This window comes from Lynx canadensis, chromosome B2, assembly GCF_007474595.2.
Source record: "Lynx canadensis isolate LIC74 chromosome B2, mLynCan4.pri.v2, whole genome shotgun sequence".
NCBI classification, from domain to species: domain Eukaryota; kingdom Metazoa; phylum Chordata; class Mammalia; order Carnivora; family Felidae; genus Lynx; species Lynx canadensis.
In genome coordinates this window covers 135002199-135022784 of record NC_044307.1, presented here as the reverse complement: position 1 = coordinate 135022784, position 20586 = coordinate 135002199, and the positions used below count along the sequence as shown (strand labels likewise).

The 20586-nt window shown below is 47.8% G+C and overlaps 1 protein-coding gene across 3 annotated transcripts in view; it reads right to left on the bottom strand.

The window, feature by feature from the left end:
* UST (uronyl 2-sulfotransferase) overlaps positions 1 to 20586 on the bottom strand; it is a 318211-nt gene that overhangs the window by 102579 nt on the left and 195046 nt on the right. For all 3 annotated transcript variants that reach the window (XM_030316555.2, XM_030316556.1, XM_030316559.1), the window contains exon 5: positions 17549 to 17702. In XM_030316555.2, coding sequence (XP_030172415.1) covers positions 17549 to 17702 — 154 coding nt within the window. The remainder of the gene's footprint in view (positions 1 to 17548; positions 17703 to 20586) is intronic.

The window sequence follows — 20586 nt, the reverse complement described above, 5'->3', positions numbered from 1 at the left end:
AAATGAAAAGGGTTTCAGTGCAGATTGGACTGAATGAATGAAGAGCTGCTTTTTTTTAAAATCAGGATTATTGTAGATTGGTGATATATGTATATTATTCAGAAGTTTTAAATACATAAGTGATCAGATTCGGCAAAAAAATAAGCTAGGCAAGATGTAGGAGAGTGACCGCAGCAAATTCTTCTGGGCTACCCAAGGAAGGCTGAAAACGAACGCCCGAGGAAACCCCAGGGCCCAAGTGTCATCGGAAAGAAAGAAACATCGTGAGACAGGAGGGGCCCATCTGTGAAGGGCTGGAAATGGAACTCACGGTTCAAAATAAAGGAAGATTCACTCGGGCTTTCACAACTGGGATTCTCACAGAAAGGTGGAAGGCCTATACTCATTTATAGTAACGTTCTACATTGACTGATGGGAGCAGCCAGAAATGACCAAGTTAAAGTCTCAGGAACATATTCTGTCAAAATAATTCAAGTGAGGGGATTTACTCTCTCACGTCAACTTAGTTTCCAGAAGAAAAGGAGACATAGCAGCCTCAGCTCCTGGCACTCTCACCCACCACACAGGGCTGAGAGGGAGCCCTCCAGGAAGTACAGGTCCCTTGGAAGCTGTCCCACAGAGCTTCTCAAGTCCAAAACTTCAATGAGAAACATCATCCACCCAAGGGTCCACGGTCAAGGTTCCTCTCACAGTTCTGGGCTTATTTGCTTCCATAGTTGTGTTTGAACGGACTGACAGCTGCTCAGAGCACTGGGTCCTAGTCAAAGAGTCTTTGCCTTTCTAAAGTCAGGTGTGCTCAGGTTTATATCAAAGGACTTTCTGGTCCTTTCGTAGCAGCCCCACAGGAAGTCAAAGAAGACTGTGCAACAGAAGTTGGGGAGACATGTGGTCTCAGTGTCAAAGATGATCTTGATCAGGCAGCACTTTGTTTTTACGTTTGTTCAGAACGAAAGGCAAGGTGACATGTGTGCCTGATTCTACCCTCAGCCTCCAGTTGTTTTTCATGTCTCCTTTCTACTACGAAATTGTGAACGATGAATGTATTCTGCATTTGTTACAAGTTATGAAATGTGGTCACCGAGGAACTGACTTGCCGGGGAAAGATCATACCCTTGGGAACAGAAACAAGCTCACATCCAGTCCAGAGACTTCTAGAGGGACTCCAACATTGAATTTACCCCCTAGTGTGTTATCTTTCCCTCACCGATCCAGGGAAACCGGCTGTTGAGAACACGGCTGTTCTGGTCACTAGATAATGGGGGCGGTTACCAATAGTGACATCTAATGGTGAAGGGTTAGAAAAATACTGTCTTTTCCTCAGGCTTTTCTGCCATTAGATATTAAGATTCATGCTGCTGGGGACACCAGCGTGGTTCAGCTGGTTAAACAACCAATTCTTGATTTCCGCTCGGGTCATGATCTCACAGTTTGTGAGTTCGAGCCTTTCTTCGGTCTCCCACTGTGAGCTGCTTGGAATTCTCTCTCTCTCTCTCTCTCTCTCTCTCTCCCTCCCTCCCTCCCTTTCTTTCTCCCTGCCCCTCCCACGCTCACTCGTGTGCTCTCTCTCTTTCAAAAGTAAGTAACTAAACTTAATTTAAATTTTTTTTAACGTTTATTTATTTTTGAGACAGAGAGAGACAGAGCATGAACGGGGGAGGGGCAGAGAGAGGGAGACACAGAATCGGACACAGGCTCCAGGCTCTGAGCCATCAGCCCAGAGCCCGACGCGGGGCTCGAACTCACGGACCGCGAGATCGTGACCTGAGCTGAAGTCGGACGCCCAACCAACTGAGCCACCCAGGCGCCCCCAAAAGTAAGTAACTAAACTTAAAAAAAGATTTAGGGGCACCTGGGTGGCTCAGTTGGTTAAGTGTCCACCTTCAGTTCAGGTCATGATCTCATAGTTCATGAGTTCGAGCCACATGTCGAGCTCTGTGCTGACAGCCCAGAGCCTGGAGCCTGCTTTGGATTCTGTGTCCCCCCCACCCCCCCGCCCCCGTCCCTACTCCTAACCCACTTGTGCTCTCTCTCTCTCTCTCAAAAAATAAACATTAAAATGAATTTAAAAAAAGATTTATGCTGCTTATATTCTTCCTGAAATGAAATTCCAAACAGCCTAGATCTCAAACATTACACTCTAGTAGAAAAAAAAAAGTGGAAACGATCAAACATTGACCGTAGTGATTTGATTTTTACTTCAATCATCTGGTTTTTAGAAGAAACCAATTCTTACCACCACTATATTTAGCACTGTTCTAGAGATATGACAAAAACAATTGGACAAGATCTATAAAAACTAGAAAAAAAGAGAAAAGTTATCATTATTATCTGGGGACACAAATTTTATCTGGTAAATGAAAAGAACTCCCCGAAAATCTATTGAGAAACAGTAAGAGAACTGAGTGAGTTGGCTGAGTTAAAAATGACATACAGAATTTAATAACAGTAATAATAATATGCAAAAATAGCAAAAACAAAGATAAAATAACCTAGAAATAAACTTAAACTGTGCAAGATCTAAATGAGAACATTTTAAAAATACTCTCAAGGGCTATGACAGAAGTTTGAACAAATGGAAAAGCAAAATACATGCTCAAATAATAAGACTCTACATAAAGATGCCAATTCTCTATATGTTAACCTAAAATTTAATGTAAACCCAGCAAGTAACGACAGGGTTTTCTGGGCATATATGTGAAGAGGAGGGGAGCTGAACAAGAGGATCTGAAAGTTCCCATGGAAAAATTAACAAAGATAAAGAGTAGGACAGTTGGGGGAAAAGATTCATGAGAAGAGATTAGATATGTAAGAGTGTGCGAGTTACTGTACCTAAAGACACAGATGCATGCAACAAGATTGAAAATCAAAAAATAGGCCCCTCCAGAACCATATTATGTGCTAAAAGTGACACTTTAGATTAGTGTGGAAAAGATGAATTATGGTATTAAGGTCATTAGGATAATTTGTTAGCTATCTGGGTGGGGGCAAGATACTGGATTGATATGTTACACCTGACAGCAGGATAAATTTCAGATGAAGCAAAGATTTTAATTTAAACAATATGAACTACAACAACCCCCCTGGGAGACACCATGGGGAATTTTTTTTTTTTTTTTAAATAGCTTCAGAGTGAAGAAGGTCCTTGTAAGTCTAGCACACAACTCGGAAATAGCATCTCACACCGTGATATTTACTTTCTTGTTCAAGAAGCTTGGGGACGCCTGCCTTCTGTGATGAATTCTAAAGTCCCTTCTCTGATTCTCGCAGACTCTCAATAATCTGGACCAATCCAGCCTTGACTTAACTGCTTTCCCAAATAAATGCTAATCAAACCATGCTTCTCCCATCCTCTACCCAGAACTCTTTCTCATTTCCTCTTTTCCTATACTACGTATTGATTAACCTCTCCCTTCTCTGTCGGTTTGTGATGCTCTTGTTCATTGAAGCTTTTAATTGACATAATTGTAGAGTCACATGCGGGTGTGATGCTTATTGATTAAATAGTAATAATAACAACAGTAGAATACTGTTGACAGATATAAAATCCCTTACATCTAAGGAGCAGAAAGACGTTGAAGAGCCATAAGCAGGGGAACGACAATGTCAGATGCGCAAACTGGACACTATGGCTATGGATTGGAGGGAGAAGAACTGGAGACAGGTGGTTGAGTCTAGGAGGTTTTTGCAGATATCCAGGTGAGAAATGATGAGGGCTTTTTACTGATGACCTTGATGGAGGCGGATCTGAAAGAAGTCAAGGAGGAAGAACCAACAGGCTTGGCAGGTGACTTGGTCACTCCTGTGCCACCTCCCACCCTCGTGGCCACTTTCTACTCTAGCCATTGCAGCAGCCACAGATTCACGCAGAGGTGACCTGAGATCGCCCTTGCCTCGGCGGCTTAAGACATCCCTTGCTTTCTGTTCTCAGTGCTACGCCCACAGGAACCCGCCTGGCACTCATGTGTGCAGAGCCCAGAGGTGAGGGAGTTAAGGGGCAAACTTGACAACCAAAGGTGAAACCGGAGGATCCATGCACCCCTTGTTTTTTCCCCAAGCAGAAAAAAAAAATTAGGGTGAATTCTACACTGTCCTCGAGAGTCCTGGCAGGCTTGAGTCTTGGTTTCCAAGGGAGTGACCGTTGTGAGGACATACCCTTGTACTGGCCTTCCCTCCTTCCCCGTTTCTCTCTCCAGTACCTCACGCCTATTCCCTGGGATGGCTGTCCACATTCCCACACCCAAGCCCTTCACCCTTGCCTCAGGCTCTGCTTTCCGGAGGACGACAGGCTGACTAACTGCACATGGCTTGGGGGGTCAGGGAACGAAAGCAGGCAGGGATGACTCCAGAGTTTCTTGTTTGGGTGACTAAACAGTATCACACTCACTGAGAGTGTAATACAGGGTTTCCCTGTGTGTGGTACAGGTAGGAAGTAGGGACAGATGCCCATCATAGTGCCTGGCACATTGTAGGTGTTCAAAGCACGCTGAAGTTTCTCATGTTAGTGGAGAAGAGAAGCATATGTCATTAGTACTCTGTATATGTATCTGTTATTAAGTATGTACTGAAGTTTAGGCTGGGTTTTGGCCACAGAGCTGCGACGGGTGCTAAGATCAAAAGAGGAGATTACGCAGGGCGCCTGGGTGGCTCAGTTGGTGAAGCGTCCGACTCCTGGTTTTGGCTCAGGTCATGATCTCACGGTTCGTGAGTTCGAGCCGCGCATTGGGCTCCGTGCTGTCAGTGCAGAGCCTGCTTGGGATTCTTTCTCTCTCTCCCTCTCCCTCTGGCCCTCCTCCACTTGTACTCTCTCTCTCTCTCAGGATAAATAAATAAACTAAAAAAAAAAAAAGAGATTATGTCCTATCATCTAGAGAATTACATTTTAGTTAAAAATATAAGACATATACCACCATGAAATAATTTGGAGGATTTAAGAAGCAACACACATTAGCAAGTAAAATATATATATATATATATATATATATATATATATATACACACACACACACACACACACACACACACACACATACACACATATGTATATGTATATATAGGTATATAATCCACACCGAGTAATAATTACTGGAGAAATTAAAGATTAGCAGTAATCAAAGTTGGTTGAGGTTAACCTTACCATGTTAGATTAGATCACTTTTCTTAATTGCACATAGTTTTTACTAATAGCAACCAGAGAATGCCATAGTTAGATCTGAGATTCTATCGTCAACAAAGTTTCCTCGGTCTCCTATTGAAATTGAGAACTTTCTTTTGTACATATGCTGATTTCTTTCCACCAAGTCTCATCCAAGAGGTGAGTTTATTTCAAAAATTGGAAGTGAGCGTTTAAGACGGTAGGTGACAGGGCACCTGGGTGGCTCAGTCAGTTAAGCGACCGACTTTGGCTCAGGTCATGATCTCGCAGTTCGTGAGTTCGAGCCCCGCATCAGGCTCTGTGCTGATAACTTGGAGCCTGCTTCAGACTCTGCTTCAGATTCTGTGTCTGCCCCTCTCCCACTCACACACTCTCTCTCTCTCTCTCTTAAAAATAAAATAAACGTTAAAAAAAAAGACTCTGCAGGTGGCAAAGGGGCAGCCATCTTTACTGTAAATTCATAGCAGAGTCACTTCCTCTTTAATGCAAAAGGTGATGAGTATATGAATGTTGGTACAATTCCATTGTGTTTCCACTTTGTCCAATGAAACGCTGAGCCGTTTTTACAAATCTTTACTCATCGTGAAGCTGAGTAGGCTTTGGCCAAATCTCTTTCATTTAACCATGAATATCTTCATGAGCTTAGGGTCAGAGAAAAGATGGTCTGTGCACGAGTTTATAGCTAGTTCATCCCCCACCTGTCCCATTCATTCCTGGCTGCTTTCCTAGAAGACCAATGCAAGTGTCATGTGGGATAAGATCAGACTTCCTACTAAATTCCCACCAAACCACATTTACTGCTTCTACCCTGTCTGTGACACTCATTAGTCACTCATAAAAGGGAACTGAGGTAGTTTGTTAAGCGTGTTCTGCAAAACCAATTGGAGCTAAGACCGTCACAGTTTCCAGGCTTGATTATTTATTCTATCACTTTTCCAGGCATTTACATCTTTCGTATTTGGGGGCGCCTGGGTGGCTCAGTTGGTTGAACATCCGACTTTGGCTCAGGTCATGATCTCACAGTTTGTGGGTTCACGCCCCACGTCGGGCACTGTGCTAATAGTCTGGAGCCCGGATTCTGCTTCGGATTCTGTCTCCCTCTCTCTCTGCCCCTGCCCCACTGGCGCTCTGTCTCTCTCGCTCTCAAAAATAAACATTTAAAAAACTCTTTAGTATTTGGAGGTGAGTTTTACCTTCTTGTTGCATTTCAGGAGATCAAGCATCTGTTTTACCAGCTTCTAGAGAAGACGGCTCTGAAGATCCAAGGCACTTGGCATTGGGTTTTGGCTCCCTAGCCCTCAGCCTCCATCTAGCCACCTCTTTTTACGAATATGCTCACACTAACATCTACGCCGTGCCCCATGCTTTGGGAAGAGAACCTAGACATGGTGCTAAATGGTCAGCCATGCCCTTCTCTTAGTTTCTATCCTCCTTGCTGTTAAAAGTATTTGTCCTTCTATTTCCAGCCATTAGAGGGCAAGGCTGCTGCAGCTAACAGATTTTAAGGCTTGTTTTGGGAGAGCCCGAGCAAAGCAAGCGTTTTTCCAATTATACACCATCTAACTCAATTTACATTTATTAGAGAAACTGCCAGCTATTTCATGTTAATATTGACATTTTCATAAGTACTTGCAATTAGAATTTAAGCTGAGAATCCAATAAATCTCTCAGATGTTTTACACTTTTACTTTTCCTGTCTGTCTTCAAACTTTGCAAAATATTTTTCAGAACGCACTTGGAGGTCATCCCGCCTTTGGGGAATTTGTGCTGTGTATGTAACACGGTTGGGCAAAGAAAAAAATATTACAATTTGGCAAAGCAAATCGAGGACAACTACAGTGGTGCGCCGGGTTCTGCAAAACAAACGCAAGGTATGAAATTCAAAATTTTAACGCAGATCAGTTGAGCCATTAACTTGGCACTTTATATAAAACTTCACCCCGGAAGTTCTTTGAATAGCAAATGCCCTGACTACATTTGGGGAACATTATTCGAAAGGACATTTCCTGACTGCATTTAAAGTGTAGTTCTATTTATCCATGTCTTTTGGTTTAGTATGTATATCAGTGGCTGGCATTTCGAGAGTGACACATGTCTCTTTGATGAGGTGGCAATACAGAGGTTCTCATGCTCAAGGATTTTATTCGCCAAAGTGCTCACTCTCTGTTTTACTGCCTGAAGCAGGGCTCTAGAAAGTGAGATATTAAATGCACCTATCATAGACTCTTTGGTTTCTGTATAATAAATAGGACCCACTTCAATTTAGAAGGAAGCCCGATAACACAGGCACAAGTATTCGTTAACACAGCAAACCTCGAACTACATCATCAAACTTCTTTAACGACATTTATCTGCACGGGCCAAATAAAAGCCTTACAAGCAGAAACGTTTCTGAGGGGAAGGCAAGGACAGCTTTTTCCAAAGGGGCGGAGGATTCGGGAGGTAAGACTCCAGAAGATACTCAGGCGGTGCGTCTCTTGGTGAGAGCAGCGCCTGCTAACACAGCCAGTCACGGATGTGCTGTTATCCTTCATACTTCACCTTCGCTACATGTTGCCATCACTTCTGGAGCTTGTAACAAATCCCAAAGCCCAGGCTGCACTCCAGATCAACGAGACCAGAATCTCTGGGTGTAGGAGACAGGCATTAGTAGCTCTGGAATCAGGTGATTCCAATGAGCGGCCAGGCTGGAAACTGTCACCTTTGTGAATATGAGCCAACTGGCCCAGCAGGGGCGCAGAGCTGAGCCCCCATTGAAGAGACAGCTGCAGGGTCCGAGGGTTCACAGGGAGGGGCGGGGTGAGGAGCAGAGGAGCTCAGCTGACAGGTGGCCAGCGGATGCACCTGGCTGTGCCCTGGCGGCCCTGGGGTTTGATGCTCCTGTTGGGACCTTCCTTCAGGAGTGCACGCTGCTTCCCCTGCTCAGGGCCATCTGGAGAACTGCTTTACAGCCCCAAAGCTCCTCGCTTCCCTAGACCCTCTGCTCCAGCCAAGCTGGGCGGGTCACCAAAGAGCAAGCCTCAGGCTCTCAGGCTTTTGCACACACTCAGTTCCTATGGCCCTCTTGACCCGTACCCCTGCCTTAATCTATATCCATCCTTAAAGACGGAGCTCCCACCTCGGCTAAGAAGCCTCCCCCAATGACCCCAACTCTCCCAGATTGCCTTCCTCACCTGGATTCTCAGACTGTGTCTCCATCATTATTTTGCTAATTAAACGTGGCCCAGCCAATGACAATTTCTGTGCTGTTGCACTGAGCTATGACCTCTCTCCTTGTTGGTGGTAAGCTTTTCAAGCTTGGTTCTTCCGTTGCTAGCCGGGCTGTTAACAACTAGGACAGTGGGGTGTTTTACACTTGTTTGTAAATGCTCCCCCATCACCACCCCTGCCCCAGACTGGAGCTGCTCCTTGTGTATGGTCAATGCTCCATAAACACTTGCTTCTTCATTTATCTCCCACTTGGATCTCTGCATTTAGCCTTGAACTAACTGGTCTATGCACATACTTGGAGTCCTTCTGTATTTTGTTAGCTAATTTTTTTCAAAATGTAAAAGTTTCAGGATCCCATGTACATATGCCTCCCGTGCTTTAAATCCTGAGTGTCTCCCCAGTGCTCTTTAACAGGGCCTGACCTCTGCCTGCCCACATTACCGGACTCAGCTTTTTCTGTCCTCCTTCTGATCTCTCTGCTCCAGCCTCCCTTGTTCTCCCCCTCGGCTTACTGTGCTCCCTCCTGCCACCGGACCTTTGCACGTGCTCTTCCCTACATTTGGATGTTCTTCCTTCTCCTCTTTCCCTTCAGATCTTACTTCAACCATCACGTCTCTGACCTCCCACTTGCCAACTGCCTCATCCTATGCCTGGACAGTGCCCTGTCTCTGCACTGTAGGATGTGATACAGTTACTATCTCACATGCATTTGTGCGGTGGGGATTACTGCCTGTCTCGCTTATAGGACTCTGAGCTCTATGAGGATAGACATTGAGTCTATTTTTGCTCTATGTTTTATCTCCAGTTTCTATTATCGTGCCTGACGTACAGAAAGGACTACCGGTGTTTACTGAATAAATGAATGATGACTGGATGGATGCGTCATTAGTGTTAAGGAGAAAACCCAAAATGTAGGACCGTACTCTTGGTTTTGAAGACCAGAAGCAGGGTAGCTGTAGTTTGGTGCCATGCCACAGTGGAAAACAGATGAGGGTCCCCACCTATGGATGGGACGCGTCAAGTGCCTGTCATGCTCACATCACCTCCACAATCTCTTTAGGACCTGCAGTCCTAGGTGACACTGTGGCAGGAAGAATAATGGGCCTTGAAGATGTCCACACCCTAATTCCTGGTACCCGTGAATACGGTATCTTATGTGGCAAAAGGGATCCTGCAGGTGTGATGAAGGTTACAGTCCTTGAGACCGAGAATACTCCGGATTATCTGGGTGAGTGCGATCTAATCACACGGACCCTCCAAGTGTAGATCCCTCCTCAGCTGGGTTAAAGGGATGAGATGGAAGAAGGAGGAGAGATTTGTAGCAGGTAAGGGGCTCAAGTCACTAGCTGCTTTGGAAAAGGGGGACCACATTTCAAGGAACGTAGACGCCTCTAGACAATGGGAATGGTGCTCATGGGAGCACCAGAAAGAAAATGGGATCTCAATCCTGCCAGCACAGGGCATGGATTCTGCCTTCCCCGAATGAACTAGGAAAGGGGTCTTCGCTTTGAACCCCCAAAACGGAAGGCGGCTTTGCCGACACCTTGGTGTTCCGTGCTACACTTCTCACCTACAGAAATGCAACCGCAGAAATTTCTGTCGTCGAAGCCACTACACGCGGTCGGCCGTCACAGCGGCAACGGGAAGCTAACACATGCTCCATCCTGTCCCACCCGTCTGCCTACCCCCTCGACCAGAGCAGAGAGGGGACGTGTCTCAGGGGCAGCCAAACACGACCTATGAGGCAGCTGGACAGACTGACCAACTGGACAAATCAGGGTCACTCAGGGCCTTGGATGTGAGCCAAAGAGAAATACCGGGCACCACTGTGGGAGCAGCGGACGAGGCCACTGAAGAAGGCGAGAGGAGGAGGAGTGGCTGAAGCGTGTCAAGGACAGAATCGCAGAATAGGGAGCCCGGGACCCCTGGGCGGCCCGGTGCCAACGTAATTTGGTGGCCAGACCTGGCTCCGATTCCGAGCCACGTCTGGTGTCCCGCCTCGACGCTGGGCTTCGCTCTGCTCCCCGTCCTTCTCATGGGCTGTGCTCTGCGTGGCATGTTCTGGTCTTTGCCGGCAGTTGTGGTCCTTCTGTCCTCATTCCTGGACATGTCCTCATCATTGTCCCCACGTTTCTGCTCCCCCGGCCCCTGTAACCTGAGGTAACCTGAGCGGATCTGAGCTCCTTGTAACTCACAGGGCCTAATACGACTTCCTCACTTTTGGAGTTTGACCCTATCCATGTAGCCTGTCCGGGCTCCCCTTTGGAGCCCATAAAAGGGGGTCGAGGGGTGGGACCTAATATCTACACGCAGAGGTGTAGGAGGATGCTGGAAGGTGAATGAGCAAATGTGAGGAGGGCACGCTAACCTGCGACCCACCAGTTGCAAGGCTGTGACTATTTGGTGGCATCCTGACCAGTGGCTGGAGGTTCTCCGTTCTTCCCTCACAAGGCACCTAGCCAGCCTTTTCTCCGAGACCCCTTCTTGTTTTCGACTCTCCTGCCCCTCCCCCTCCTGTGCCATCATCTTCTCTGTTTGCCAGAAGCTCCCGGGGCCGCTCCGGGTGCTGCTAAACCCCAGAAGTGGTCTTTGGTTCTAGCGATGCCCGTGACCCCTTTTGACAAATGGATTCCAAAAACGTTCCTCTCAAGTCAGGGCTCTTTCGTCCTCCGCACCTCTGCGCGGCACGAGGGAGCATTTCGGCCCTGGCTCACCTTTTCTCCCCACTCCTTGGAAGCCGACAGTGTGCTGTTTCCGAGACTTTACAGCCCTGTGCCTACAGCTGCTTAGGTTTCCAAGCAAATAAACAGGGACAAATATATGCCAGTGGGCCGGGATCAAAACGCGCCTCCAGCTGCTGGGAACACAGAGAGAAGCAGTTTCCTTAGAAACAAATTCCCAGGGGAAGGGGCCTGGTGGGGCCATGGGAGATCTTGGCGGAGGTGGACCTCACGCTTCAGGACATGGCCCAGCGTGGCCTGGGCTACAGGGGAACAGCAGCCCCTGTCCGTAGGAGCAATAGTCTCTACAGGTCACATGAAGCCAGTGGGTGAAAGCATTAATGCTGAAACCGTTTCTGGAAACTCTTAGCTTTCAGAGCACTTCTGTGTAGAATGTCTCACTTATTCTCCCCACAACTCTGTGATACAGGCAAGGGAGGTAAAATATCCCCATCGTACAGATGAGAAAAGTAAGGTTCACGGAGGCTAACTCACTGGCTGGGTCACCCAGCTAGGTAGGCTGTTGTCTCAGCCTGCAATCATAAGCCAAATCTGAACTAGTCGGAGACAGAGTATTACTTTTTTACTTTCCAAAATTCGGAAAACGTAGATATGTACTGAAATACTGAAAGAGCAGACCATCCAAATCCCATATTTGTTTTCTTTCTTTAAGAAGATGACGCTTAATAAAGACGGAGGCAAAGCCCGAGGTTTCGGTCACAAGACAGCCTCAGCTGGTCAGGGCAGAGTGGAAATTTCCAGAAATGAGTATTTCATATATACATTTCCAAAGCTAAAGGACGTTTAGAGTCCAAAACTTTCAAGCAGATTAAAATGCATAGCTCTCTGCAAAACCTTTGCTGACGCTGGCCAGTTTTCAGACTTCTCCAGAATCCAACGGGGCCAACATGATTCACTGAATTCTTTATGAATTAAGAAGCTGTAAATTATGCATCTTTTTTTTTTTTTCTAAACATGCATTACTTTCCACGCTTTACAGCCAAGGCGAATAAACAGTATCACAGAGGCGTTTTCTCCCTGGGAACATCTCCTTCTCTCCCTGTTCTTCAAATGGAGGGTCGTCTAGTGGAAGGGTCCTCCGGTGAATGTGCAGTAAGTTTGGGTAAGGAGGCCAACCTGACATTTTTTGGAGTTTGAAACTGCAAAGTGGTATCTCTGCAGAACATTCGACCATGAACCTTTCTACAGCCAAGTTTTAGGCAAACAGCAAGCAGAAATGGCACACGTATACATAACGAACGGAGTGGAAATGCCAGGGCAAGAAATCCATTTGCAGGGAAATTCAGCAACTGGAAAAGGGAGTGGCTTCTGCAGGCATGAGATGCTCTCCCTCGCTTGTAAATCACAACAGTTGCTTTTCATTAGCGGCCATTCATTCTTTCATTAGCTACGTTCTGGATGCCAGGGACCTCCCTGCCCTGGAAATAAAAGGAGCCTGGACTCCAGCTGGAGAAGAGTCTCATGCGCTGGGATATATCCAAGTGCGCCTGGGCTCAGCTCTGTCCCACCTTATGAGTCTAAAAGCAAAAGAGAAAGGAGGAACCTGTGCATTGGGCGGCCCAGTGTCTGGGTCTGGACAAAGAGATATGAGCCGAAGGGAACGGCCTTTTCACGGCGTGGCTGCTCTATGTTGAATTTGTATCCGTTCTAGCAAGAACATTTTTTAAATGTTCATTTATTTTTGAAAGAGAGAGTGAGACAGAGAGTGAGCAGGGGAGGGCCAGAGAGAGGGAGACACAGAATCGGAAGCAGGCTCCAGGCTCTGAGCTGTCAGCACAGAGCCCGACGCGGGGTTCGAACCACGAACCGTGAGAACATGACCTGAGCCGAAGTCGGACGCCCAGCCGACTGAGCCACCCAGGTGCCCCAAGCAAGAAGTTATTTTAAAATTATTTTTGTGTGTGTGAATACAAGGGAAACATGGTTTGGAAAGACATAGAAACTTCTAGAAAATCTAACTGCTTCCAGAAAATATGGGAAATAGCTATAAGATGCTAGAAAATTTGGGAAGAAAGAAAAGGTTATAACAGCTGTTGTCTTTGTAAAGATGTGTCAGACAAAATGATTTTACTCAGAAAGCACAGAACTTGGCCCAGCCCAGTCCTCTTCTTCCTTTAACATGCAGGAAGTAAAACGTAAGGTCCAAATGATCAAATGATACAATTGGGGAGTTGGGGGCCCGGCTTCTCCTTCTGGTGGGGCCTCTGACCCACCCTCAGACCCAGACCCCGTTCCTAACCCCTGTGAAACAAGAGTCTCCCCATGACCTCCAGGGACCCTGCAAATCCTATGATCCCTTTACCCTTTTCCATTTTCTTCCAAACCAGCATCACAAGATGATATTATTTCACTCCCCCCCCCGCCCCCCCAACCGGGGCAGGCTCAGAGGCCCTGGCCCTCTCTCAGCTGTATGCTAAGCAGCTCTGTGAGGCTCGGGGCCAGGAGCAGAACTGCCTAAGTTTTGGCAACTGGATAAAGCAAGTGACTTTGGAGTGCTGAGATCTGGAATAATGTGGGTACATCAGTGGACCCATCTGGGGCCAGCTCCCATGACTCCGCGTGCGTGCAGTGTTCGGGGAGAGGTCTCATCACACGGCCACGCCTGCCTCCTTCTCGGGTGTGGGTGCACCCTGTGCGTCCCCTCCAGGGACAGCGGTCTCCTCACAGCTGCCCTACACCCCACTGAGACACAACACCCTCTTTTGAGTCAAACAACTGACCACCCAGGCTTGCCAAAATGAGGGCAGGCTCTGAAAGGGGACAGTTTTATTTCAAGGGTTTAATGGGTCCAAGGAGATGAAATGAAAAGTTTCAGCTATTAAAAAAAGGGGGGGGGGATAGACCATCTTCTTCCAAATAAACAAACTATCCTTTGAACAAGAAAAGAGTCTTCTAACTGGGTCAGGCTGGGGCCAGGTCACGAAGGAGTCACATGTCCCGTGGGGCCCCCTCTCTATTCCTTGCTACCCTGATTTCCCCCTCTGCTGCTTTGGGGAGCCCAGTGCTCTCCTGCTGGGGCCCTGCCAAGGAATGACATGAGCTCAACGGACACAGGCCCTTCCCAGGACACAGAGCTTCCATTTGGAAAGGAGGCCCCTGCAAATCTCTAAGGGTAGAATTCCAGGCGGGGAAAGTTCCCCAGAATGTCTCAAATCACACCATAAAGGCAGCATAAGATTTGCTTCGACTACCAACTTTCAACACTTTATGGGTTTGTTTGTTTTTTTAAATCTAAACCATGATTTTTTTTTTTTCTCTCCTGTTTACAACCTCTCTGGCAAATGATTACAACTTAACTGTGTGAATACGTGCAGACTACATTATGTGCAATGATTCACAGGATGGCAAAAACGTGACAGGGTAGAAAAACCTAGAGAATTGCTCTCAGCTTCCATATCAATATGTGTTTGTTATTTAGTAAGTAGAATGCTATTTAGGCCTCCGGTATTTCAGCCCCTCTTCTGTGTGCCAGGGACAGAGATGGAACTTTGATCCTATCTGGTCCTCAAAGAACTTATAGGCTGTTGGAGGGCAGAAGTTAAGACATTATATCACCCAGAGAAATGGTATCACCAGCACGGAACTTTCTGAGAGCACAGGGGAAGAACATCAAGACCTCCCTGTACAGCTGTGTAGCCTGTGCACTGCCTAAATGTGGGGTCACCATCCCACAAACTCCATTCTCAATAGAGCCCTGTGGAAACTTTGAGTGTGAAGAGCCTGTGAGACTTGCAGGGATTGGCCAGATACAGGTCTAGCGCAGGAGGGAGGCCCTGACTCCTAGAAAGGCGGGAGAAGCCTGCTGAGGGTGTTTGCAGGCTGATGGTATGACACATCCCCGCTGGGAGAAGGGCTCAGCTTTCCCATGGAGGCTCCAGAGAAAGAGCACTGAGGAAGGTGGGTTTGACTTGGGGTCATTCGTGTCACTTCCCAGCTCACTTAGAGAAACTGGTGTCATTCATGGGGCTTTCTACAATCTGTTCTCTCCCACCCTTACCTCTCCGAATTTTCCTCCCGCCACTTTCCTGTCCCCACGCCCCACTCTCCACCAGCCACACTGTTCCCCCCGCTGATCTCTGAATGAACCACACGAGTGCCCACTGCAGGCCTTTGTCCGGATGCCCCTCCAGGTGGAGCTGTGTTCCCCTCGCTGACCAACTTACCGACTTCCATCTTCTACTCTGACAGTCCCTCCGATGCCACGTCCTCACTGTCTTCCTCACCCCCTCACTGACGTCCCAGCCAGTCCCCGCCCCCTCTGGCATTCTGGATCCCCAAGGCCGCCCCTCCACTTCCATGTTTTTCCAAAATCACTTTTCACCTTCTGACGGACTGCGACTTTAGCTATTACCTACATTAACGTTTGAAGAGCGGGATTCATAAAACTCATTTCCAGATCTTTGGTTTTTCGCGATCATCAGCTATAACTTGGTTCTAACTTTCTTAGTATCGGGATCGGGTCAGGAACCGTAATATTCTTTGATTAAATTGAATATGCCCCATCATTTTCAAAAGAACATATAAATGGTAACCAAGAGCCAATGCAAACCACAATAATCCAAATAGACATTACTCCTCTAATGAGACCGGGAAATCAAAGACACCCCATGAAAGCAAAGGCTGTTTCTTTCTCCCCTTGGCTTCTTTTCCTGCTTCTCTTCTTGCTGGGATCTGCACCCTACCCTGCACATGCCTTACCTTAACGTATGCCCCCTTTCTAAGGGATAAAGAGATAATGATATCTTTGGAGTTTTCCAGCACAACAGATGATATCTAAGGAATGACCGGGCAGAGGTATCATGTGCCTGTTCCAGACCACAGACACTAGATATCTGCACGCCAAGACCCCTGGCTTCAGGGAACGAGCGACTTATGAAGGACGTGTGCACCCTGTCTTGTTCTGACCCGCACCTGTATGTTTGAGAGGACACACACCCGACCCTAATCACCAATAAAAACCGCAGATCCCAAGCAAAGGCCAGACTCCCTCTTCTCCTTTCCAAATCTCCTGGACACACCATTTCTATCTCTTTTGGTATATATCTTCGGTCAACCCTGCTTTTGCCTCCTGCTGGGTTGTGTATGATTTCCATCCTGTGCGAAGCCAAGGAGCCTCCTGGCTGATTCTGTGGGACCGTCCCCCACTCTGGGTCCTCAGACCTGGCCCGCCTGCATCGCTAGTAAGTGGTTCTATCCTCTGAAGATGTACTTGTCACCGAATAAAAAATATATAGCCATGGTCATAACATGTAGTTTCAAGGAAAAGATGAGAGTTTCTGCCACCAACATTTTTTTTTTTTTTAAAGTAAAAGCCATTTTAAAAATATTTCACTAAAGCATTAGGTGGTTGAGTAAATCCTGAATGGTAACCGGGCTTAGTTTCTGGTCTTGGCCCATCTATGAACGCGTTGTTTCATGCCAGATAAGATACAACTCCGTTTTCTCAACTCTGCTTGTGGACTGTCACACGTGAAAGTGACATCACGCAAAATACTCCCATCCTCCAAACACGAACTTTCATTACACTTTTAAAAATTAAATGAGGAAAGAGAAGCTTGGGCATCGGCTGGAATTGTGGGTAATGATACTTCAGCTCTAAGGATGCTCTGTGGCCTTGACAGCAGGGGCACAGGCTCTGGGTCACTCTCCCACCCTGGGAACAGACTTGTACTGACCCCTCATTACTCTCTTCTCCTTCTGCTGTGCCCAACGGCCCAGGATGGGTCTGGGTGACCCCAACAGGCTCCCTGAGACACACAGACCAGGATTTCCCCTTCTTTACCACCAGATCTCGGCTGCCCGACAAGCTTTTGTTGATCTAGGTCACAAACAAGTGACAAATGCACTCTAACTCTGTTGCTGGCCCTCCCTTTTTGTTCCCAACTCTGCCCTATGGAAACAATTACTGGGGTCACAATTAACATCCCCATGGAGCTGAGGGTCCCCAAACAAGGTCCAGAAAGAGCAGACAGTTTTTGCCGAGACAGCCTAATTCTGTTGTGCTCTGGTGGGCAAGAACTCGGACTTGACATTGGACGACCTGTAAACAGTCACGGTTGTGTCCACATCCTTTAAGGAACCACAGGGTCTCATCTGAAAACACCCCTCTCTCATAGGACTGCCACGGGAAGCACGTTGTGCCCTTCAAGAGAGATCCCAAGCACATCTAAATGACAGTAACACCCATCAGGTTTCCCTAGGGATTCCCCTGGGATTTAGTGCGAAAGACAAACCAAGAAAAACCAGGCCAGAAAGTCATTTGAGAAGATGTTCATCAGGATCTGGGTCATCTGGGACAATCAGCTTTTCACGGGCAAAAACTTCCTCCCTGAGGAAGGTGCCACAGAAGTGCCACGGGACAACCAGGGTGGGGAGGGAGAGCTCCCCGGCCTCCAGGGGCTCGCCCAGGGCGGGGTGGGCCACTCTTAGATGCCACAGGACTTACCAGGTAGCGTTCCTCCTGCCTCATGCTGGGGGTGCGGATCATGTGGTTCTGTTCCCCTCTCCAGTCTCCAAATCGACGGAAAAAATAGTTCGATAAAAACCGGTTGACGGGGTCTCTAATGATGTTGATGTAGACGGGCTGGTCTCCTCCAAACCTAACACAGGCACACAAACATAGAGCTGGTTACGACCCATCACTTCTGGAGGACAGCGAAGCCCACTTAGACTCCGTTTCCCCTCTAGCTCATACATTGTCATTAGAGGACCCAGTCTGCTAAGGTACCAGGGAAGAATTCAATCAGCGAGCAGGGGTTCCTGATCGGCACTTTATTACGTGTGGGAAATGTCTGTGCGGGGACCTGCTGGGGCTGAGAGGGCTATTCCTGGCCAGCACCATGCAAACGACTGGATTTGTCAGCAGGGAGGTATAGACATGGTCTCGTCTTCTCCCTGGGCTGTGGGTTCCTGAGGGTGGGGGCACGCGGTGGTGGGTTTTGTATTCCCAGCGTCCGGCACAGACACACTGGCCGGTGGCTGGCCCTCATGGAACGTTTGATCAATTCTGATTGCCTCACTGGGTGAGACGGTGCTTCTTCTATGTTCTGATTCCAACAGTCTCAGGGCAGGTGCTCTGCAGGAGGTGGGTAACATTAGCCAACGTTTATTGAACACACTCAACATTTATTAAATCACCTTCTTGTAAACCTTTCGTGAACACCTCACAGAAGACTCACAACGTCTCCATGGAGTAGGAACCATAACCGTCCCCATCGGCACCTGGGGCAGGGAGGGGGTGAGTAATTTGTGGCTGAGCCAGGATGTGAACCCAGGCAGGTCTGGCTCCAGAATCTGTGCTCTGAACCATGGAAAGAAGATTCCAGAGTTGAGGAAAGTAATAACGTAAGGGGGCATTATGAGCACAAAAAAAAAATCTATGTAATTATCCTCAAATGGAGGCAGGTGGTTTTAGATCAAAATAAAACGAGTATCTAGGTGTTTCATTTTAATGCCTTCCACAAAGGTACTGGGTAAATGCTCTGAACGCTGGCCTGAGGGCAAGGCCTCCCTGAGGCAAAACGATCAGGTTGGCTGAGTTTTTCTTAAGGCTTCTCCCCTTTTTCTTTGACCGGCCTGCACACAATGGCCCTGGGGAGCCTGGGAGAACACTCCAGGCTCTGGGCACAGGTCTCGCTCTGGGGACCTTCTGGGGACCCGCAGGCAGACCCTCAGGGTCCTTTTACCCGTGACCCCGTGGCCTTCTGCTGAGGATGCCTGGACATTCCATCAGGGGTCAGAAGGAGCTCAGAGAAAACAAACTGACGAGACGCCGTCCCACGACTCCCCGGCTGGCAGACTCTGTCACCTTGCAAATCCAGCCCAGAATCACAGTCACATCCTTCAGCAGTTCTGCCCCATCCCGTGTCCGTCCTTCTGTCCGGTGCTGTGCGTGTAGGTCTGCCTCTCCCGTCAGCCTACGCTCCTGGAGCCGGCAACAATGCCACTTAGCACAGTGTGAGCCACACGATAGGTGCTCAGCCAGTGAAGACTTGAATGCCTGGGTGTATGCTTCTAAGTTTACAGGTTTCTGCTGATATCACAGGCCTCTGCTATAGACGAAAGTCGACATACCGGGTCACCCATCCTTTGTCGTGTATTAACTCACATAAGGTCCTAGGTCTATTTGCGTTTTTATCTAAAATTTTTTTTTAACATTTATTCATTTTTGAGGGACAGAGAGAGACAGAGTGCAAGCAGGGGAGGGGCAGAGAGAGAGGGAGACACAGGACCTGAAGCAGGCTCCAGGCCCTGAGCTGTCAGCACAGAGCCCGATGCGGGGCTCGAACTCATGAGCCGTGAGATCATGACCTGAGCCGAAGTCGGATGCTCAACCGACTGAGCCACCCAGGCACCCCCTTTGCATTTTTATTTTTTTTATTATTTAAAAAAAATTTGTAATGTTTATTTTTGAGAGAGACAGAGACAGAGACAGAGCGCGAGCAGGGGAGGGGTAGAGAGAGGGAGACACAGAATCCGAAGCAGGCTCCAGGCTCCGAGCTGTCAGCACAGAGCCCAATATGGGGTTCGAACCCACGAACCCTGAGATCATGACCTGGGTCAAAGTCAGACGCTTAACTGACCGAGCCACCCAGGGGCCCCAATCTATTTGCATTTTTAATGAGAAGCTTCAGAAAGAGGAATCCAAAGGTACAAAAAGAAATGACTGTCTAGTGGTGGACTTTCAGGCACCAGGCTGCGTGGTGATACTCTGGACTCCTTGACCACTCCCTACGGGAAAGGTAAGCAGGGTTAGCCGTGCCAATACGAGTCTCGTATGGACACAAGGTGACGTTCACGCAGCTGGAGGCGCATGGGAACCAACTCATCTCACAAGTCAGCTGTGCCAGACCAGCTAACCCCTATCGTCCTGGAGGTATCTTCCTCTTTTTAATTAAATTGAGTTTCGTATCTACGATAAGCAGCAACTAAAGTAATAAAGCTACGGGTTAGGAAGACGAAGCATGCGTCCCAGATGTGACTGCCGGGAGGCCCTCCGCAATCGCATCACGCTTTCAAAAAACCTCAACTGTAGTCTGTCTTCATGTGAAGAATGACTATTACCGCGAATTAGCAGAAGTGCCCAATCCTGTGAAGCAAGGCACGGCTTCCCACTGTGAGAGGGCCCTCAGTCTGGCCGCTGCCATCTCCCCCCGAAGGCTGCAGACTGACAAGGCTTCTTGGACGTGGGTGACGTGCTCTGAGTTGCACGCCGCAGCCCAATGCAAGATTTCCAGGATAACTTTCCAAAACAGAAGTTTTAGATGGTTTAGGAATTTATTAAGTATCAGATAATATAATAGCCACTCTCTCGAAATTTCTAACTGTAGAGAGACGTCTGATAGAGATCTTCCCCATTCCAGAAGTCAACAGTAATAATGGTTTCAGGCTGCCAGCCCGGTCCTTTGTCTAGGACAGAGCTCCCCCCCAAACTGGTAAAACTGGGGTGGCATGTCAGTTACACCAAAGAGGCCAGAATACCAC